This window comes from Anoplopoma fimbria, chromosome 11 (genome assembly GCF_027596085.1).
Source record: "Anoplopoma fimbria isolate UVic2021 breed Golden Eagle Sablefish chromosome 11, Afim_UVic_2022, whole genome shotgun sequence".
NCBI classification, from domain to species: domain Eukaryota; kingdom Metazoa; phylum Chordata; class Actinopteri; order Perciformes; family Anoplopomatidae; genus Anoplopoma; species Anoplopoma fimbria.
The window spans coordinates 15,756,646-15,774,204 of record NC_072459.1 but is presented as its reverse complement, the minus strand read 5'-3'; the positions used below and the strand labels follow the sequence as shown (position 1 = coordinate 15,774,204).

Below are 17,559 nucleotides of genomic sequence, written 5' to 3'. Positions count from 1 at the left end.
AACAGATTACAACATATGGGTATTACCTGTTTACAGACTGATGCAATTAAAAGTGAACCAGAGCAAAGTCGCAAGGTTTTAGTCGAGGCATGTTGAGGCGGAAACTCCAAATAGGGCATTTGGATACACTTTGGTTCCATCTGTGCTATTTTTCTCAGATAACTGTAAAACTAATTGAATTACATTTACATGTCACTATAGGAACTAATTCTAATGTTTTGGCTTTGTTTGAAAAATCAATCAAAGCAGACATTTATAAATTTTCCCAATCAAAGAAAGCTAATTTGTATGTGGGCACTATATTGAAGCTCAATGCCTTAGTAATGAGTGCAGTACCCTGATTCATCCACCAGGCGGAGACATAGACCATGTTTCTACATGGAAGGCTGAGGACGGACTGTTCGACGCTGTAGGAAGGAAGAGTGAAAGTGCTCCTCCAATGTAGTCATTAGCAGTGCTGATATGTCCTTGAACACAAGTTTTAATCCAAAAGGTAAGACATAAAATATGGTTCCGGCAGTTTAAATAGAATTTTTCTTTTTCTCATCTTTGGCTGCTAGTTCAGTGAATTTCGGTTGTAAAGCGAGGAGACAACCTGTGGAGTCTCAGATTTTATAGTGACATATAATTGGGTAGCACGAAGTAGCAAAAACGCCAGCACCAATGTGAAATTAGAATTGTGTTGTGTTATTTAGTTAAAAATGGTTACGCAGACAGCAGCCTTATCTTTGTGCGGTACTGAAACGTTGCTTAGCTTGCAATAATTCCCTTTGATTTGTTGTGTTTAATTCCCTCTGTTTTGTTTGATTAGTGCGGTGGTCTAAGTGAAGGCCTCCTTGTTTTCATCTTATTTAATATCTGGTAAACGTAACTGTTGAACTTGCCATCTTTCATAAACAAAAGACATTGACACATGGACGATTGATTTCAAACGCAACTTTTCCCCAAGACACATGTATTTTGTTGAAGAATCAACACATTAGCAAAACCCTCTATTTATATGACAACAGAGTCAGCACAATGTCACAATTGTCACTTTTCATTGATCTGAATTGATTGACTGACTGGGTCACTATATTGCGTGTTTGAAGCTTGCCGTATTGAAGCTAGCGTGAGGTGCATGTGCCAATAAATGAAGTCATCACGGCTTGCCCATAGAGGCTTTGCAAATTGGTGCTTGGACGTGTACCTCTAAATTCTGCTTTAAGAACAGGAGGTCTTACATTTGAGTTCATTTTTCCACCAAAATCAAATTGTTTACAGGATATTCAACCTTTCAACCTTTGTTTCATTTTAGTACATTTAATACTTGAGTTATGTCTTAAAAGGGCTTGAATAAAGGCAATAAAGTAGTCAATGAATATGAGATATTAGTTTACACTTAAATGCATTCATCCTTGGCATTGTGGAGGTTGGTTTATTGCGTGTAACACTCTTCTTGCTTCTTCCCGGTACATTGTGTTTGACCGCCCCCTAGTGTTCCGTAGAGTACTGCAACAAACAGCGCTTTGAGTATAAACGCCTCAATGCATGCTCGCAGCTTGTGAGCCATCTACGGAGGCCTGCGGCAGTACAAACAAAGCTCACTAGGTGGAGTCTGGTACAGATACGCTTCCCTGAGCCTGGGGACAGATTGGGTGGAGCCCCAGGCAGCAGGGGGAGCTGGGGGCGGGGTGCCGGATGGAAGAAGGGGAAAACTTTTGACTGGGTGGTTTCACAGGGAGCAGAGGCATTTGAGTCAGGGCACACATGCCTCAGCTGTGAGAGGCCCTACTCCCCTTGGCTGGCTGGCATCCCAGAGCAGAGGCAGAGAGAGACGGAGAAGGCTGAGCGTGTGAGACTGAGGGTGAAGAGAAAGTTTGAGCGTAAAGTAGACTAGGAGGAGGAAAATAAGTGTTTGAGAAAGTTGTCTGGAAGAAACAAAAAAGAATTAGGGACTAAGTGCTGTGCAGCGTGGCTCCTGCAGATTGTTTTTCAGGAGTGTATTTTTATCTGTAGTTAGTTTGCAGGCAGTTTGTATTTGGAGCTGACAGCCATGGCGGATACAGGTGTCAAGAAGGAGCACGCACTCCTAGAAGAAGTGTCTTATGATGACGACGAGGTAGCTCTGGTGAGCGCCGCCACAGAGCCGGCAGTAGACGACGGCCCTGCTAAGGAGACGGCCACTGACCCCGGAGGCAAGAGTGAGGCGCAGATGAACGGGGTCATGGTCCTCTCTCTGCTCGACAAGATTATTGGGGTGGTAGACCAGATCCAGCAGACCCAGAACGGGCTCGAGGCCCGGCAGGAGTCCATGGAGAAGTCCGTATCAACCATCCAAGGGGAGTTGGCTAAGCTGTCCAAGAACCACGTCGGCACGGCCAACAGCGTCAACAAAATGCTGGACAAGGTGCGCAAGGTCAGCGTCAACGTGAAGACGGTGCGCAGCAACCTGGAGAAGCAGGCGGGCCAGATCAAGAGGCTGGAGAGCAACGAGAACGAGCTGCTCAAGAGACGCAACTTCAAAGTCCTCATCTACCAGGTGACCGCTCAGAGCTGCATGGCATGTGTGTGCGTGTGAGCGAGCTTGTCGTGGTTGTGCTTTACATGTGGACGTTAAAGCTCACACTCACAGTTCATGTTAAAGGGGTGTGTTGCAAGTTGGGAAAGGATGGTGGGTGAAATACGCCTGAAAATCTATCAAACCAACCGTTTGACTTCATCTCACCAGAGAGAGTAGGAGTCTCACTCAGGCTTTAATTGACCTTCTGTAGTGGAAATGTTGGGTAGTTACGGAATCTGAATCACTTTTTCCTAAAACTTAAACGAGCTGTAATGTTGACGAAGAATCAGACACTGCCGTGCACTATTTAGAAACTGTATTGTGGTTTGTACACTTATAATGAAGTACTAGTAGCTTCCATGGAAATAAAACGGAGGCAGATTGTGACCTCTCCCACTCCAGGACTTCATGGTTACCCATAGACACTATATAAAGCCGAGCGGGTGTTAATAAAAAAGGCCTATAAACACTGGCATGAAGGGCCACTTGAGTGTTCAGAGGGCAGATAGTTGGCAGATAGAGTGCTGGCATGTAAGATGAAGATGTCGTTTTTATTATTTAGATTTCTCAGAAGTGGGACACCCGGACATGCATGCATACATGGTGCACAAACCTTGACTTTAATATCTGAGTGTTGGGGCAGGGTACATTTTATTTCAGGGAGCTTCTCAAACAGTTTGGGCCATGATCATCTTGAAAAAATAAAAAAAAAAATAGTATGAATAAAGGGCACCATATAAATCCATGTGTTAGAGTTTGACTGACTGCTGTTATGCATTTGAGACAAATCGGTTTGTTTTTTTATTAGCAGGACACTGCTGTCACGTCTGGCAGTTTTAAACTTGCAGCATGCAGGCCTTCGATCTGGAGGAAGTTACCTCATGCACATCACATCACATCACATCACAACCTCTGCCATTTGAAAGCTGGAGAATGGAGAATGCTTTCTTTAAAAAGCATTAGTAGCAGCGTATCTGAGAGTCGCAAACCTCTCGTGAGTAGAGCTCACTTTAGGATCTGTATTGGCAGGCAACCTTTTTCACCTCCCCCTCCTGGGATGCTCACTATGGGAGCATATTACACTATTGGCATGTAGCAGAAATCCAATCATAGACACTAGTCGTTAATAAATTACTCTCTAAAGCAGGTGCCTCCTGATGTTACTGACACAGCGTCGGCTGCTGCAAGCCCCTTTAACTGCATGCCTGGGTGCAATTGTCTGAGCTGGACACTGTACATAAAAGGGGCGAGCAGTTTGCAGACGTGGAATTCGTAGAGCTAGCACTATTTTGTAAAGCTCAGGCTTTTACTCTTTTTATTCCAGAATATGTTTTGATTGTGTTTCAGCAGACGTATCATCTAATCAAGTAATTTCCTGTTGCTGTTATCTGAACCGTAATGCTTTTATCACTGTCTAAACTGGTCCCAGTCATGTTTCAAAGCGGTTGTAGGATCTGCATCTTCCATGTTGCAGTAGCTGCCGCTGTCTATTTATTGCCAAAAGATGGCTACACCCTGTCCAGTTTATATAACTGACATGGGCCGGTCAGAGATTGGCAGCATTGCAAATCAACACTGGCTCTCAGTTAGGTTTCACCACTTTCCACACCGTCTGTTTGTGTGTTAATGTGTAAGAATGAGGTCGATGTTCGGGCCAGGCATTTAGAGGTTAATTTTGAGGTTAAGGTAAACGTCCGTGGCGGTAAACCAGGCAAGTGTTTTGTCCTCACATGTATCGTAATACCAAGTCGTGTGTGGCCATTCCATTTCACTCGCAGGGTCAATGACAAGTGAGGCTAGAATTTGAGCAAGACAAGTATCATCTTGACAGCATTGCCTTTGCTGTGTAGAGCCTCTGTACTCTGCTTTGTTAGACAGATACCTTTAGCTTACACTGTAGGTGCCGTATTATTCTCTCCTCTGTCTCTGCACCCTGAGAATAGCCACATGCTTGAAGACTTTTAGCTTGGAAACACTTTGACAGCTATGCTTTATAATTAAACCGGCAATGATGGTGGAACGCATTATCCCCCTGCAACAGCAGGGTGTGGTCATGATGACATTTTCACCAAATGTACATTGCATATCAGCAGTCGTGGAAGAAGTATTCTGATTGTTTACTTAAGTAGTCCAGAAATACTATGTTAGAATTAAAATTCCTTTACCACACAAAATGAAAGTTTCTTGTAGTAGCTTTACGTAAAAGTACAGAAGTATAAGCATCAACATGTTCTTAAAATACTAAAAGAGTACTCATTATGCAGAATTTTCCATTTCGGTGTATATATTCCGAAGAACCAGAATTGTGATTCTTCATTTGGTACTTTAGTTCTGGGACTGTAGAATTTAAAATGTATATGCACATTTCCTACCTCATTAGGCAGCGTACTTATTGAAAGTGACCTTTCAGCAGCTGAGGGTCTTCCTGCTGTACAGGCCACAAGCAGCCTGTCATCAGAGCTTTGTGGTTCGTAGCTGGTCAGTGATCCAGTGGGGCCCTGCTTTAACAAACCCTGCGTTTCACTGCTCCGACTGTATTGTGTCTAATACTGCTGTCTCTTATAGACCAATCGGCTTTCCGTTTCTCAACGAGTCCAAGTTTGTTTCCTGTTTGTCTCATATTAGCAGGCTATTTAAATTTGTTAGTTCAGCCTCAGAGTCTAATATCCTGTTGTTGTGTTTTTGCAAATTCCTTTTAGCAAATGCTGTCAGGAAATGAACCTAGAAACGAGCTGATCAGTGATAATAGTGTTTCTGTAGAAATGCCATATTCCAGCAATAAGAAAGTTGTGCTTGTCCAAAAACTGTTAGCCTGTTACACATTTTTGAGAAACGACCAAGACAGTAAATGAAATATTGAAAAAGTTGTAGTTAGAGTCATCATTTTCTAGTTTCTCATCTGCCTGATGGTAGGAGAAACCACACAGCTGCCATAGTGGTAAAGCCCAGCCCCAAAAGTTAAGCCTCCTGCTCATCCTCAGACAGACCAAACACATCTATGTCCAGCAATTTTCTTTGCTTCAACTAACTGGAGCTGTTACTGGCTAAAAACCCCAGCTCAGCCCTCCACATGTCCCATTCAGAGGATTGTATGGAAGAAGGTGTCCTGCTGTGTGACAGTGGTCCCACTACATGCTCTACAAATATTTAAACCGAGAATTCAGGCTCCAAGGGTCGCCAATCCTGTGGATGATGGGACGGGCTGCATGCTGATTCTCTTCATGCAAACAAAAGCCACACTCATTGGGACAGAGCTCTCATTTGAGGAAATTCTGTTAGCATACTCAAAGTTCATGGGTGATGAAGCAATGATTCCCTGGTAACCAGTCAGTGCAATGCCGTCAGTGGAGTCAGCAAATTGATGTACTGCAATGGAATCAGGCGGCAACCTCCGGTTCTGAGAAGTGAAGTTAATGTTGTAGTGCCTTAAATTTAAAGCATTCTTTCTAAAAGACAACAGGGGGCGACTCCTCTGGTTGCTAAAATAAGTCAGGTTGCATAGAAGTCTATGAGAAAAATGACCCTACTTCTCACTTTATTTAGTACCTCAGTAAACATTGTAAACATGAGTTCCTCGTCTCAATTGATAGTTTCAAGTCTTCTTCCATACAGCAAATGTTTATCTGGTAAATTATGGTCCCATTTAGAGTTAAATAGACATCGTTTAGGCCATGGCTACCTTGTGACTGACAGGTCTCTATCATGGATGATCATAACAATTGTGGAGCAGATCAGAATCTTTATTGTTATTGTTAAAGTATAGTATTTCAACCAATGGTATTGCATTTGTCATGACATTTAAAAGATTACTTTACCGAGTTACCAATGTAGTCCTATGATATTTTCAGACTCATGATGTACAGTTTAAGAAAAAGGGTCCAAATAATGGCAGCAGAACTTATTCCACCCCATCTTCTTCCTTGTCAAAATTTTGCACTATATTTCCCAGAATGCAACCCGCCCACCCACAGTTAGGTGAGAGATTTGTGTGTGTTACGTGAGTAGCAGTTACATGTAGCTTTGAGCCGTTAGCCTCGAGCAGAGATGTAGAGCTACAGAGGTCTGGTGAACACACTTCTTTCTAACTCCACACCCCCAGACTTTCAAATTACTACTATTACTACAATGTATCGCACATATTTAGATATACTTTCCAGACCCTGTAAACAGACTTTAATGTGTAAAACTGATGGAGTTCCCCTTTAAATGTCATTATTCTATGGACAACCAGCAGCAATACGACATTGTTTCCATGTGATGCAAGCACCAGTGTGAGGGCTCTTTTTATTCCGTTTGATAAAGGGTAAATGTGGGATTTTATTAGGTACTATAAGCTGTGACCCAGCCTATCAGATCTGGGGTCCCACTTGTGTGCTTCATAATCCAAATCATCTGTTTTACTATGTGGATTAATCCAGTTTATGCAATGCGATATGTCCATCAGAGTGTGAGGCAGTACAGTAGTGCGTCTGGAATCAGGGTGTGTTTGGCTGCAGCTCAAAGACATTGATAGCAGTGTGGTCAACTCTGTAATGGAGATGTAAGACTTCTCAGTTACAGTCTGCTTATTCCAGAGCACAGCCACAGCCCAGTTTTTTTTAATACCATGCCCATACCGTGTAATGTATCTGTTCCACTTACTCCAGACAAAGTGATCCAGCCGTGGCTTTTTTTGGCCCCTTCAGATTTCTGAATATTTGTTTTCCTCATCACAGAGAGGGTAATTATGAAGCACTTAGGCAACCCCTTGTAGGCCAGAGCAACCAACTGGAACAAAAAGCACTTGACCAGTAGCTCTTAAGTTAGTGTTGTGATTCATCCCGCCGGCATCTCTCTGCCCCTCCTGCCAACATGCCCACTCGTTCCCCTCTCTCTTTCTCAGTTTCTCCCCCACTGTCATCTGAGCCCCTTCTACTCCGACTCAGATGTCTAATCCAGAACCAAAGGCACACAGCTCATTCAGTAATTGCTACAACACTTGTGCTGTACACTATGTTGCTCTCTTCCAGTCTCTCCTCTCTCCGTCCTTTTCTCCTGGGGCCCTCCTCTTCGCCGGGCTTGTGGAAAGATATCTGGCAGGCTCCACATTTCACTATTGCGTGTCAGCTACCAAGTCGGGCCAGTTTAGAGTTCCAGTGCTCGGTGGCATGCGAGCCTCTGCTAGTCAAACGTTGTCCAATAGTTAATGGGGCCATGACATACATGGCAATAAAAAAAAAAATTCAGATATACAGTATGTAGGCTACTAAATAAAATAAAATAAACATAATAAACTGTTATTTTATGCCCAAAAAATATTTCTGAAGACCAGGGTTCAGAGTGAACACTAATGAGATTATGAAGATCTTATCAAGATATATTCTAATATTTGTCGGACATTTTTATTTGCTTTCTTGCAAAGAGTTAGATGAGATGATTGACACCACTCCCTTGTCTGTACGCTAAATATCAGGCTCCAGTTTATTCGCACACAGACTGGGAACGGCTAACCTGGCTCTGTCCAAAAGTAGCAAAGTCTGCCCAAGAGCAGCTCTAAAATAACCTAATCAACATGGCATGTCCGATTTGTCTAATCCGCAAAAAAAAGTGATTCATTGCTTGACTATTTCTTTGTAAGTTGTAGTCATGTAAGGAAGTCAATGCAAATTGGCTAACATGGCAAATTTATGTTCTTTTGTTCGGATCAAAGAAACAAGATATGAAAGGTTAAGCTAAGATAGCGCTAGTTTCATATGTTCCGCACAGGTGTGAGAGAGGATTTGATCTTCTCAATGTACTTTTGTCTTTTGTCAAGAAAGCATAAAGTGGAGCTTTTATTACCCCTGCTTATCTCTTCCTCTTAGCTGCTTTGTTTAAGCAGTGACCAATAACATCTTGCAGCCAAAGTTATATTTTTTCTTGGCATGTTAGGCCAAATCTAGCTGTTGTAACACTCTGATCCTCTCTCTCTCTCTCTGACCCACACACACATTTTCTACGCCACAGGGAAGTGAGTTGAACTTTATGCAAAACGATTATTTTCCATTTGGTTTCTAATTCTTTGATATTTTGTAAAGTTCAAAATCATCGCCATTACTTTAAAAAAAACAACTCCTGTCTTTAATGTCACTAGTCGAAAATGAGTGTGTTCTGAAAACAGGAGTGTACCTGCCAGCATCCTCTGCTATTGTTCACTCTGTTTGCTATTTTCTTTGTTTATGTAAAGACAGATTTTGAAGCAGATATAGTATTATACACAATGTATAGATTTATGAAGAGGCCGACCATTGTACTTACACTAATGACTCAGTTAGGACTCAGAGTTGATGTGGCATAATTGGACAGGTCTAATTTAATATACTCACATGCTGTACATTTGCTCTTTGCTCTTCTTTATCAGATCGAGTGCACAGCACTGTGTGTGTGTGTGTGTGTGTGTGTGTGTGTGTGTGTGTGTGTGTGTGTGTGTGTGTGTGTGTGTGTGTGTGTGTGTGTGTGTGTGTGTATCTGTTATACAGGCGGTGAATAATGTTACTGTAGCTTTTTCTGTGCTCCTGTCATTAGGATATACAGTCGGTGCAGCAGAAAGAGGATCCATGCTATTCCAACACATGTCTACATGTTGTGGTTGAGTTATTTAGGGACACACATGTATGAGTATTTGTTGCACGTCCTATTTTTCTGTTTAAACACACCCAAAAACTATTTCAAAATCAATCCCCAGTTGCTCGTGTGTTCACATGTGCACACTTCTACATGTATGAAGCACCTTTACAGTAGAACTCAGTCCAGATGTGTTTGTGAGCTTCTGTGTCCACACGAGGACACCGACCTGATCTTTGGGCCCAGCCGCCTTCCCGTCTCACACAACATCCCCGTCCCATAGTAGCAGACAGGATTCACCAGCTGGGGGACCCATCAGGTCACCCCCTCGATTTGAACAGTTGTAGGCAGCGGACTTGGCCGTCTCACAGAAATGTGTCCCCATACCATATCACCACTGGGTGGAAGCTGCTGATACCCTCCGTGCTGTTTATTCCAAGATTTGTAGGCACACCCTTCACCAACAAGGACACAGCCAAGACAAAGCGTCGGCCAAATTATCTGGGTTGGTTTATTAAAGGAGACCGCTTCAGTGTGTTGCTCTTTATTATAAATATAAACAGCCGCAGTGCAATGGAAAGGTGTCGGGTCTCTTGTTTTGTTGACTGGGTCTGAAGTTAGAAATCAGCAGCACCAACTGATTGATTGATGGATTGATCAATTATAACATCATATATGTGTATGGTTGGGCCTAATTTCAGATAACTATGTGAGTGTGTGTTTGACTATGCATTTGTTGGCTTCATACTGCACTTTGTATGCTACTTATATAATAACAGTTCCATTATTTAATTTTTTTTTTTTTACCATTTATTAAATATATTTCCCACAATAAAAAACAGAACTCGTGATGAATACCTTAAAACTTCTGTGAATAAAAACAAAACTACCTGCGTATCTAGGTACCGCTATAGACGTCTTTTTAAAGCATTTCTTTATCGCAGTGATGTAAAAAGTTGCTGTTAAAGCAGCATCCATAAATTCCCTATTAATATACCTGCTATAGCTGTAACATAAGAGGTTGCGTGTGAAAGCAGAGGTTGGTGTGTTCCGACCTCCAGTATGAAGTGCAACAGGCAGGTCACTCTGGTGGTGTATTTCCCACTGCTGCTGTTCTTGTCACTGGTATGTGAGTTATTGGCTGTCACCGAGCTCCTGCCAGGTTTTGGGTACCGGTGGGATTAGATTTTGCATGCACATGGATGTTTAGGATGATTAATCTATAAATATTGGGATTCATAATATGATGTTATCAGTTTGAAAGGCCAACGATGGAACATTGCACCATAGTCTTCCATTTTATTTCCTATTTTCTGCAAATTAATTAACGCATTTTCTCAGGGAAGGAAAGTAGTGATACAACGTTTTCGGAAATAATCGTTAGCATATCTGCTAAGTACAATATTTGATTAATTCCACAAGACATCTGTTAAAACATTTTTTTTCTCAGTGTAAATTAATACAAAGACAGCTCAGTGGCTCATGTTAGATTAAAAAAAGGTGCACAGTGCATACCTGATCAACAGAAACAGATTAAAAGCTGCAAAGCCTGTCAGTTTTTTCATCTACAATGTTCTAGTGGAATTATTCAGTATCACACTACCAACGGCTCAATTGGGACAAAGCAAAGCAGTGTGGGTACTTGGCTGGTTGCCTTCCCTCTCGTAACCCCAGGTGTTATTGGTCATTATTCATTTCAGCAGTTATAGTTTCCTATAGTTGGAGCCAGCACTGTATTCATGTTGGCAGCTTATTCATGCCCTCATTTGATCCACTCGTCACATTAATTATCCTGTAAAGTGGTAATATAAATAATGTATAATTGAAACACACCTTCTTTCTTTTAAAGGTGCTAAATACCAAATTCAGAGCAAAATAATAAAAAAATCTTAATGCTCAATTCAGCTAAATTCATATCTGTTTCTGAACTGGTTCCAATCTTCAAAGCAATAAGCATGAATAGAGAATTTGAGAGTTGATGAATTTGGCTGAATAACTCTTTATTGACGATGTGGACGGCGTTATGTAACATATTCCAGCACTGTAGCTGCCAGTTTCGCAGAGAGACGTAAATGGAAAAGTACATTTCCATCTTTGCATGGAGCTAACCCTGTTATTCCAGCGGTCTCAGCGTGGATGAGGTGGGGAGGTTGAGCTGTGGAAAAGGGCTTCCCCATGTGTGTGAAATCACAAATCACTGTGACAGAAAAGCCAAGGAACTCCCTTCCTGTGGTCTGCACTGTAGCATGACATCAACATGTTGGCTTCGTGGTATAAAGAGCCCCTCTTATTTCTAAAAAGACAGAGTGGGATTGGTTGTTAATATTTCCATTACCCACTGGACACTTAAACATGCCACCATCAGTGTGGGCTGCTATAAGAGGAATAAGAGAGCTTCTAGAAACAGAATTTGCATTGTGCCTTCACTCATAAGAGTCATCCCAAAATGCCTAAGGTAGCAGTTGGCTGGACCAGTCCTCTGGGAATTGTTTGAGCCTCATTTAGAAGAGTGTGGGAGGCATCAATATTAATGACCAGAGTACATTAGCCTCCTTATTTTAGCTGCGGAGCACTCTTTGGGGATCAAAGCATTGCGATTCAGGCCTCTGCAGGGCTCTCTCACACTAACCACCACCTCTGTTTCATGTCAATCTCTCATTTGGCCTTCTCTTATCCTAGAGGGGCTAACGGGTCAGTAATATCACTCATTGTGAAAGCTAAGTGCACAGCTGCAAGGACTGGACACGATCTGACAGCTGCTCCTGTGACTCACCGGAGAGGCCTTTCATCACACTGCCGCAAAAGGACTGGACTGTGTGTGTGTGTGTGTGTGTGTGTGTGTGTGTGTGTGTGTGTGTGTGTGTTTGTGTGTGTGTGTTTGTGTATAAGATAGCAAGTTGCTAAATGTCAGGATGCATGTAAGGGGATCAGGATTGTGAATGTGAACAAAATCAATCTTGCTGCCCATACTAACCACGCAGCAGGAAAAATATTATTTACTCTTCATTTAAAAAAAGGAAGTCAGTAAGTATTTTCCTTGTTCGGATTTCCTCGGATAAATGCTTGTCATGTTACTAATAGGATCATTATTGTATTAAATACAGATATTTATTTTAGATTAAATATTTATTCTGGACTATGAATTTATATTTTTGAAATGTAATGCATTGTTACATAAATGTATAACATTTATTTTAATGGTGACTGAACCCCACACAGCCAGCCTACAATAAACAGCAAGGACAATATGCTCTTCTGTTTTTAAACTGGCAATTTGGCTTGTAATAATCCTTCACAAATGACGCATCCATTTTCACAGCCACTTTGGGGCAGCTGTGGCACATGAGGTAGAGCGCTTGTCCCGTAACCACAAGGTCGGTGGTTCAAACCCCTCTACCGGCAACATGCCGAGGTGTCCTTGAGCAAGACACCTAACCCCAAGTTGCTCCCCGGGCGCTTCATTGCAGCCCACTGCTCCTCCGGGATGGGTTAAATGCAGAGAAATAATTTCCCCATTGTGGGACTAATAAAGGATTGATTATTATTATTATTATTATTATTATTATTAATTGTATTAAAACAATGTGTGACAACATGTTTAAAGTATTAAACAGGAATATTGGATCTTTTAACAAGATAGAGAGGGTGATGGAGAAGAGTAGACGCCAGCAGCTTGAGTCAGAGCCTCTGTGGTCTTTGTGTAGTGCTGATTGATAACACTGTTTGCTCTGTCGTCAATGGTAACAGTCGTCGGTATAATTATCCCCTAGCCCCGGTATGAGTCAGACAGAGGACATTTTGCTTGATGATATTTAAACAATGACAAAGCCTTGCAGTTGTTACATGAACACCTTTAATAAAAAAGATGTACTTTTTCTAGGATGACATCATTTTCACCACAGGATGAGAAAATTCCAGTTCAATCTTTAATAATACCCAATTCACCAAAGCAGGAGGCACTTCTGATCACCCACAGATCTTTTTGGCCCTGTTTGAAATTGTTTTATGTTATGTTTATGTTCTCTTTTGCTTCTCCACGATAGGTTGTAGTCTTAGCTGTTCACCAAACTGGGACTTTTTATTTACATCTCCTGTGTTGTGCGTTCTTCTGAGAGACGGCTCATAAAGTAGTTGGCTTGTCCAAGCAAATCAAACAAACTCTCACACAGAGAGAGAGAGACAGAGAGAGAAAGAGTCCCCACTCTTACTAGCCAACCTTTCCATGAGGTATGATTCACGCCACTCTTGAAGGAAAGAAACATTTAGCAACAGACGTCCTTCTTATTGAGGAGAGCACACATAGACCATTCCCCTGGCGTCGGTCCGTAAACACACACACACACACACACACACACACACACACACACACACACACACACACACACACACACACACACACACACACACACACACACACACACACACACACACACACACACACACACACACACACACACACACACACACACAGTGCCGACTTTTCCATTGCCGGTAAGTGGGAGGAGAGTGGAAGGTAACGCAGAGACGCTAATGGACTCACCATCTTCCTCTCTAAGCACCGTCTTTGTAATCAGGCAGAGAAACCCAAACAGGGTTTGATGATGTTATCACAATTTCCACGGATACAGTGAGTCAAGTTTTAAGAATGTTAACAACAAAATGTTCCAACACGCAACGTCTCAGTTTATTCACATAGGTTCCCACAAGCCTAAGAAGTCTGATTAAAAAGATAAAAACATTCTAAAATGTGACTAATAAATAATATAACAAGTAGAGCTGGACCAATAAACCAATAAAGAGTCTGATATCAGCTTATTGCAGATACATCTGTATCAGTGGGTATGTTGGCCGGTTAACAAGATCCTGTTGCAGTTTCTCTGTTCTGTGTGACCTCAGCTGTTCACAGGATGCCTTTGCCTGATATCAGACAGAATTGTCAACTCGTTGCACTTGAACTCAGCGGAGTGAGCGGATTCAAAGGTCTGGACCAAAAGCAAAGGACGTCTGGCACTGCTGTTTTTCCATAGGCGAGAAAAAGTGTCTGCATTTGTGTGTGTGAGGGTGGGTGTACACGTGTCAGTATGAATACTTATGCTCATGCATTTGTGTGTGTATTTATACACAGAGGTTGTCTTACCTAAGGGCTGTTTACTTCAGGAACACAAGAGATGCACTTAAATATATTTTGAATGTTAGCTCAACACCCTGGCTTTCAGTCTTAGCCCACCAGCCAAATTCTCCGCTGTAAACAACTTTTGCCAGGGACGTGTGAGGTCACCTGAACAGCTTTTTAGACGCTATTCAATGCTTTTTTTTTTTTACTACGCATGTTTACTGTGCGTGGGTTTATGTTTATGGTCACACCTCAGGACTTTGCATATTTGTCCTATCCAGTTCTGTTTATCATATCATATCTCTATGGAAAAATATTGGGGCGGAGTTATGTGCTCATGCATTCCGAAATGTCTCTCAATAATGTTATAATTGCAGCTCAGCCTCACTCTGCTCTTTGTGCATGTCTCCCAAAGCAGGTGCAGTTTTTTATTTTAGTTCAATTGTAATACACTCACGTTGGTACACTGTGGTCGAGATGTCAGCTGTTTATCCAGCTAAACTTCACCACCCACCAGAGACAACATGAGCAGGTGGTTGCCATGGTGACAGAGCGCTGTGTTTATCTGTTGCCGTGCAGGAGAGGAGGGTGTTGTGTGTTTGTCGGGGGGGGGGGCAAAGGCCAGCCAAAAATAAACCCATAGAGAGCAGGCCAGCCAAGCCCACACCATACACGGCACCAGATAAGCAGGCACTGTCCATTTTATGATAGGATCGTATGGCGATATTTAAACTGCCCAGGGAGATGTGGCGATCACATGATCTGACAGGTGTTTGTCTTTCAGAAGTTTGACATCAATAATGAAATTCAATTTTACTTTAACTATTGCAAGTTATTAATGACATAACTCTACAGAACCCGCCTTATCAAGTTGTTGGTTCCAGTATGAGTTTTCAGACCTTTATTCTACTTGAAAACATTGATGTTGACAGTGACAAATCAAGACATGTCCCAATATATCTCTTCACACTTACTAATATCTCTCAAATATTCCACCTCCTCATGTGTTGCTCTCTGCTGTCAGTCAGCTCTGCTGTTTCTAAAGGGGATTCAGTCTGTGTGGCGACAGGATGACAATAACTACATTCATCAACCTCATCAAAAGGAGACAAACCTGAGAAGGAGACATATTACATTTTGCTCAAATTCAGCACGAACACGTCAAACCAAATTCGCTTTTAGCTTCAAGCTAATATTGAGCTTGTGAACCTTCTACTCGAACCTTTACGTATAGAAAATGATGAGCCCAGATTTAGACAACCTAGTAATGCCAAAATATGGTGACGGCACAGACATCAAAGGATGTTTACATTTTTCAAATTTAATAAATTTTTTGTAAATTTAATACAAATTTTAGAGGGACTTGGATTTGATTTCATACATCTTATGTTTGTTAAAAGAGAATCGATGAGGTGGCACTGAGGTGGAGCAGGGTGGGATCTTTAATCCCTCTAGGGGGCCACAGACATGCTGTTAGGGGGTTAGCATTGTTAGCATAGTGCTGCTTCTCCTTGTGTGGATATCTGGTACCACACTGACTGTGTCCCGCCACACAACATGGAAATACCTTTGATTGGCAGCTGTCAGCAGTAACTCTCTGTACACTGTGTGGTAAAGTAAAAGACTGGGAAGGAAGTGTAAGTGAACACCTGTGCAATTGGATTTACAAGTTGGAAACATTTCTGTATTGCTTTATGCAGAACAGATGGTATGGCCCTACTTCTGGGTTTCATATATAGTGTGTGAAACTGCTACCGTGCTGTGCTGTGTACATTTTACAGCTAAACTGAAACTGTGCAAACCACCAAGTCTTTCCAGTGAAGCAAAAGCAGCATCATAAATTATTGAACATATATATATATATATATATATATATATATACATCTATAATTTATAGATAAACCATATATTTTTTTATATAAAATGTTTGCTGTTAGATTCGATTGAAAATCAAGCTGTTAAGTCACAACATTGAAAGTGTGAGTTTAGTATTTAGAGAGAAATGTAAGCAAAGTGGCAGGAAATACTCCTGTGGTTACAGATGCAACAGCTTTAGTTTCAATATGACTGTTGAAGTTGCAGATTTTTTATTTGAATCCCCATAGCTTTATTGTAATTTCAAGGATGTGGTAAACAGTACATGGGACCACACCAGACTATGTTATTGTGCCATGTAGGCACCTAATTGTTGCCATATGATTGTCACCACTAGATGTCACTCTACACAAGCTACAAGCAGTAAAATGTGAGCAGTGACTGTTGATCACACATGAATCTGTGAAGCGTCATACTCATACATATATTTACAATTTCCTTTCTCACCCAAAGGCCGTTAACTTCACTTTCTCAAGCTGCTAATTTCCACATGGCATATTAAATGAAATGGCATAATTGACATGAATAAAACAATACAATCAGTGTCGCATCATGTCTGATAATATTGGCGTAATTGTCACATTTAAAATGTTGGCAATTAACACATTGTGATTCCTTAATGTAATGCTGCTGTGGTCTTTTTTCTACTATTTTTCTTACTCAGGACAAAGTGAAGCCAACGAAGACGTCCAAGGCAGCAGCGGAGACAGTGGTCGAAGGCCAAGCCGTGGAGGGCCTCGAGCAGATACCTGAGGGACAAGAGGGACTCCCAGACAACCTCAATTCAGATGAGGAGGTGGAGATCGAGGAGATTATCGAGGAGTCCCGTACCAAGCGCCTCCAACGCACCACCAAGCAGCAGGTGGACAACATAAAGAAAGCCTTCTCCAAAGAGAAAATGGAGAAGACCAAAATAAAGACAAAGGAGAACTTGGAGAAGACCAGGCAGAGGACCCGGGAGAACATGGAGAAGACGAGACAGAGAACCCGCGACAACCTGGAGAAAACCAAGCACAGCCTGGAGAAGAAAATGGGCAAGCTCGGGACCCGCATGACCCCCAACATGGAGCGCAGGTCGAAGATAAAGAGCTCCAAAGAGAAGGCGAAAAAGTCCCTCACTCCCGACCACAAGGTCTACGCTCGCTCCAAGACCAGTGTGTACCGAGTGCCCCCCTTCACCTTCCATGTGAAGAAGATCCGAGACGGGGAGGAGGAGGTGGTGGTGCAGAACACAGAGCTGGAGGAGGTGGCCGAGAGCGAGAGCGAGGGCGAGGGCCATCCGGGCGGAGAGGAGAACGGGCTGGGGGTGCACGTGGAGGTGGAGGAAGGGGAGCTGGTGAGGGTAGACAGCCCAGAGATGGAGGTTCTGTTGGAGGTGACTGAGGACTCTCAGCTGGTCAGGATGGAGCCAGACCACCTAAAGAAGGCCCAAAGCGAGTAGAGCGTC

General features: G+C 42.3%; 1 protein-coding gene across 1 annotated transcript; it reads left to right on the top strand.

Annotated features, from left to right (window-relative positions):
* Positions 1-1,953: 1,953 nt before the first annotated feature.
* cavin1a (caveolae associated protein 1a) lies at positions 1,954-17,557 on the top strand. The gene is made up of 2 exons (XM_054608232.1): positions 1,954-2,521; positions 16,777-17,557. The coding sequence occupies exons 1-2, from the start codon at positions 2,036-2,038 to the stop codon at positions 17,551-17,553; spliced, it is 1,263 nt and encodes a 420-aa protein (XP_054464207.1). The 5' UTR covers positions 1,954-2,035; the 3' UTR covers positions 17,554-17,557.
* Positions 17,558-17,559: the final 2 nt, after the last annotated feature.

Bases quoted from the DNA above. Each gene is read 5' to 3' on its own strand.
- cavin1a (XM_054608232.1), top strand. From the start codon at position 2,036: ATGGCGGATACAGGTGTCAAGAAGGAGCACGCACTCCTAGAAGAAGTG. The intron at 2,522-16,776 runs GTGACCGCTCAG...TTTCTTACTCAG, and splicing joins TCAAAGTCCTCATCTACCAG to GACAAAGTGAAGCCAACGAA.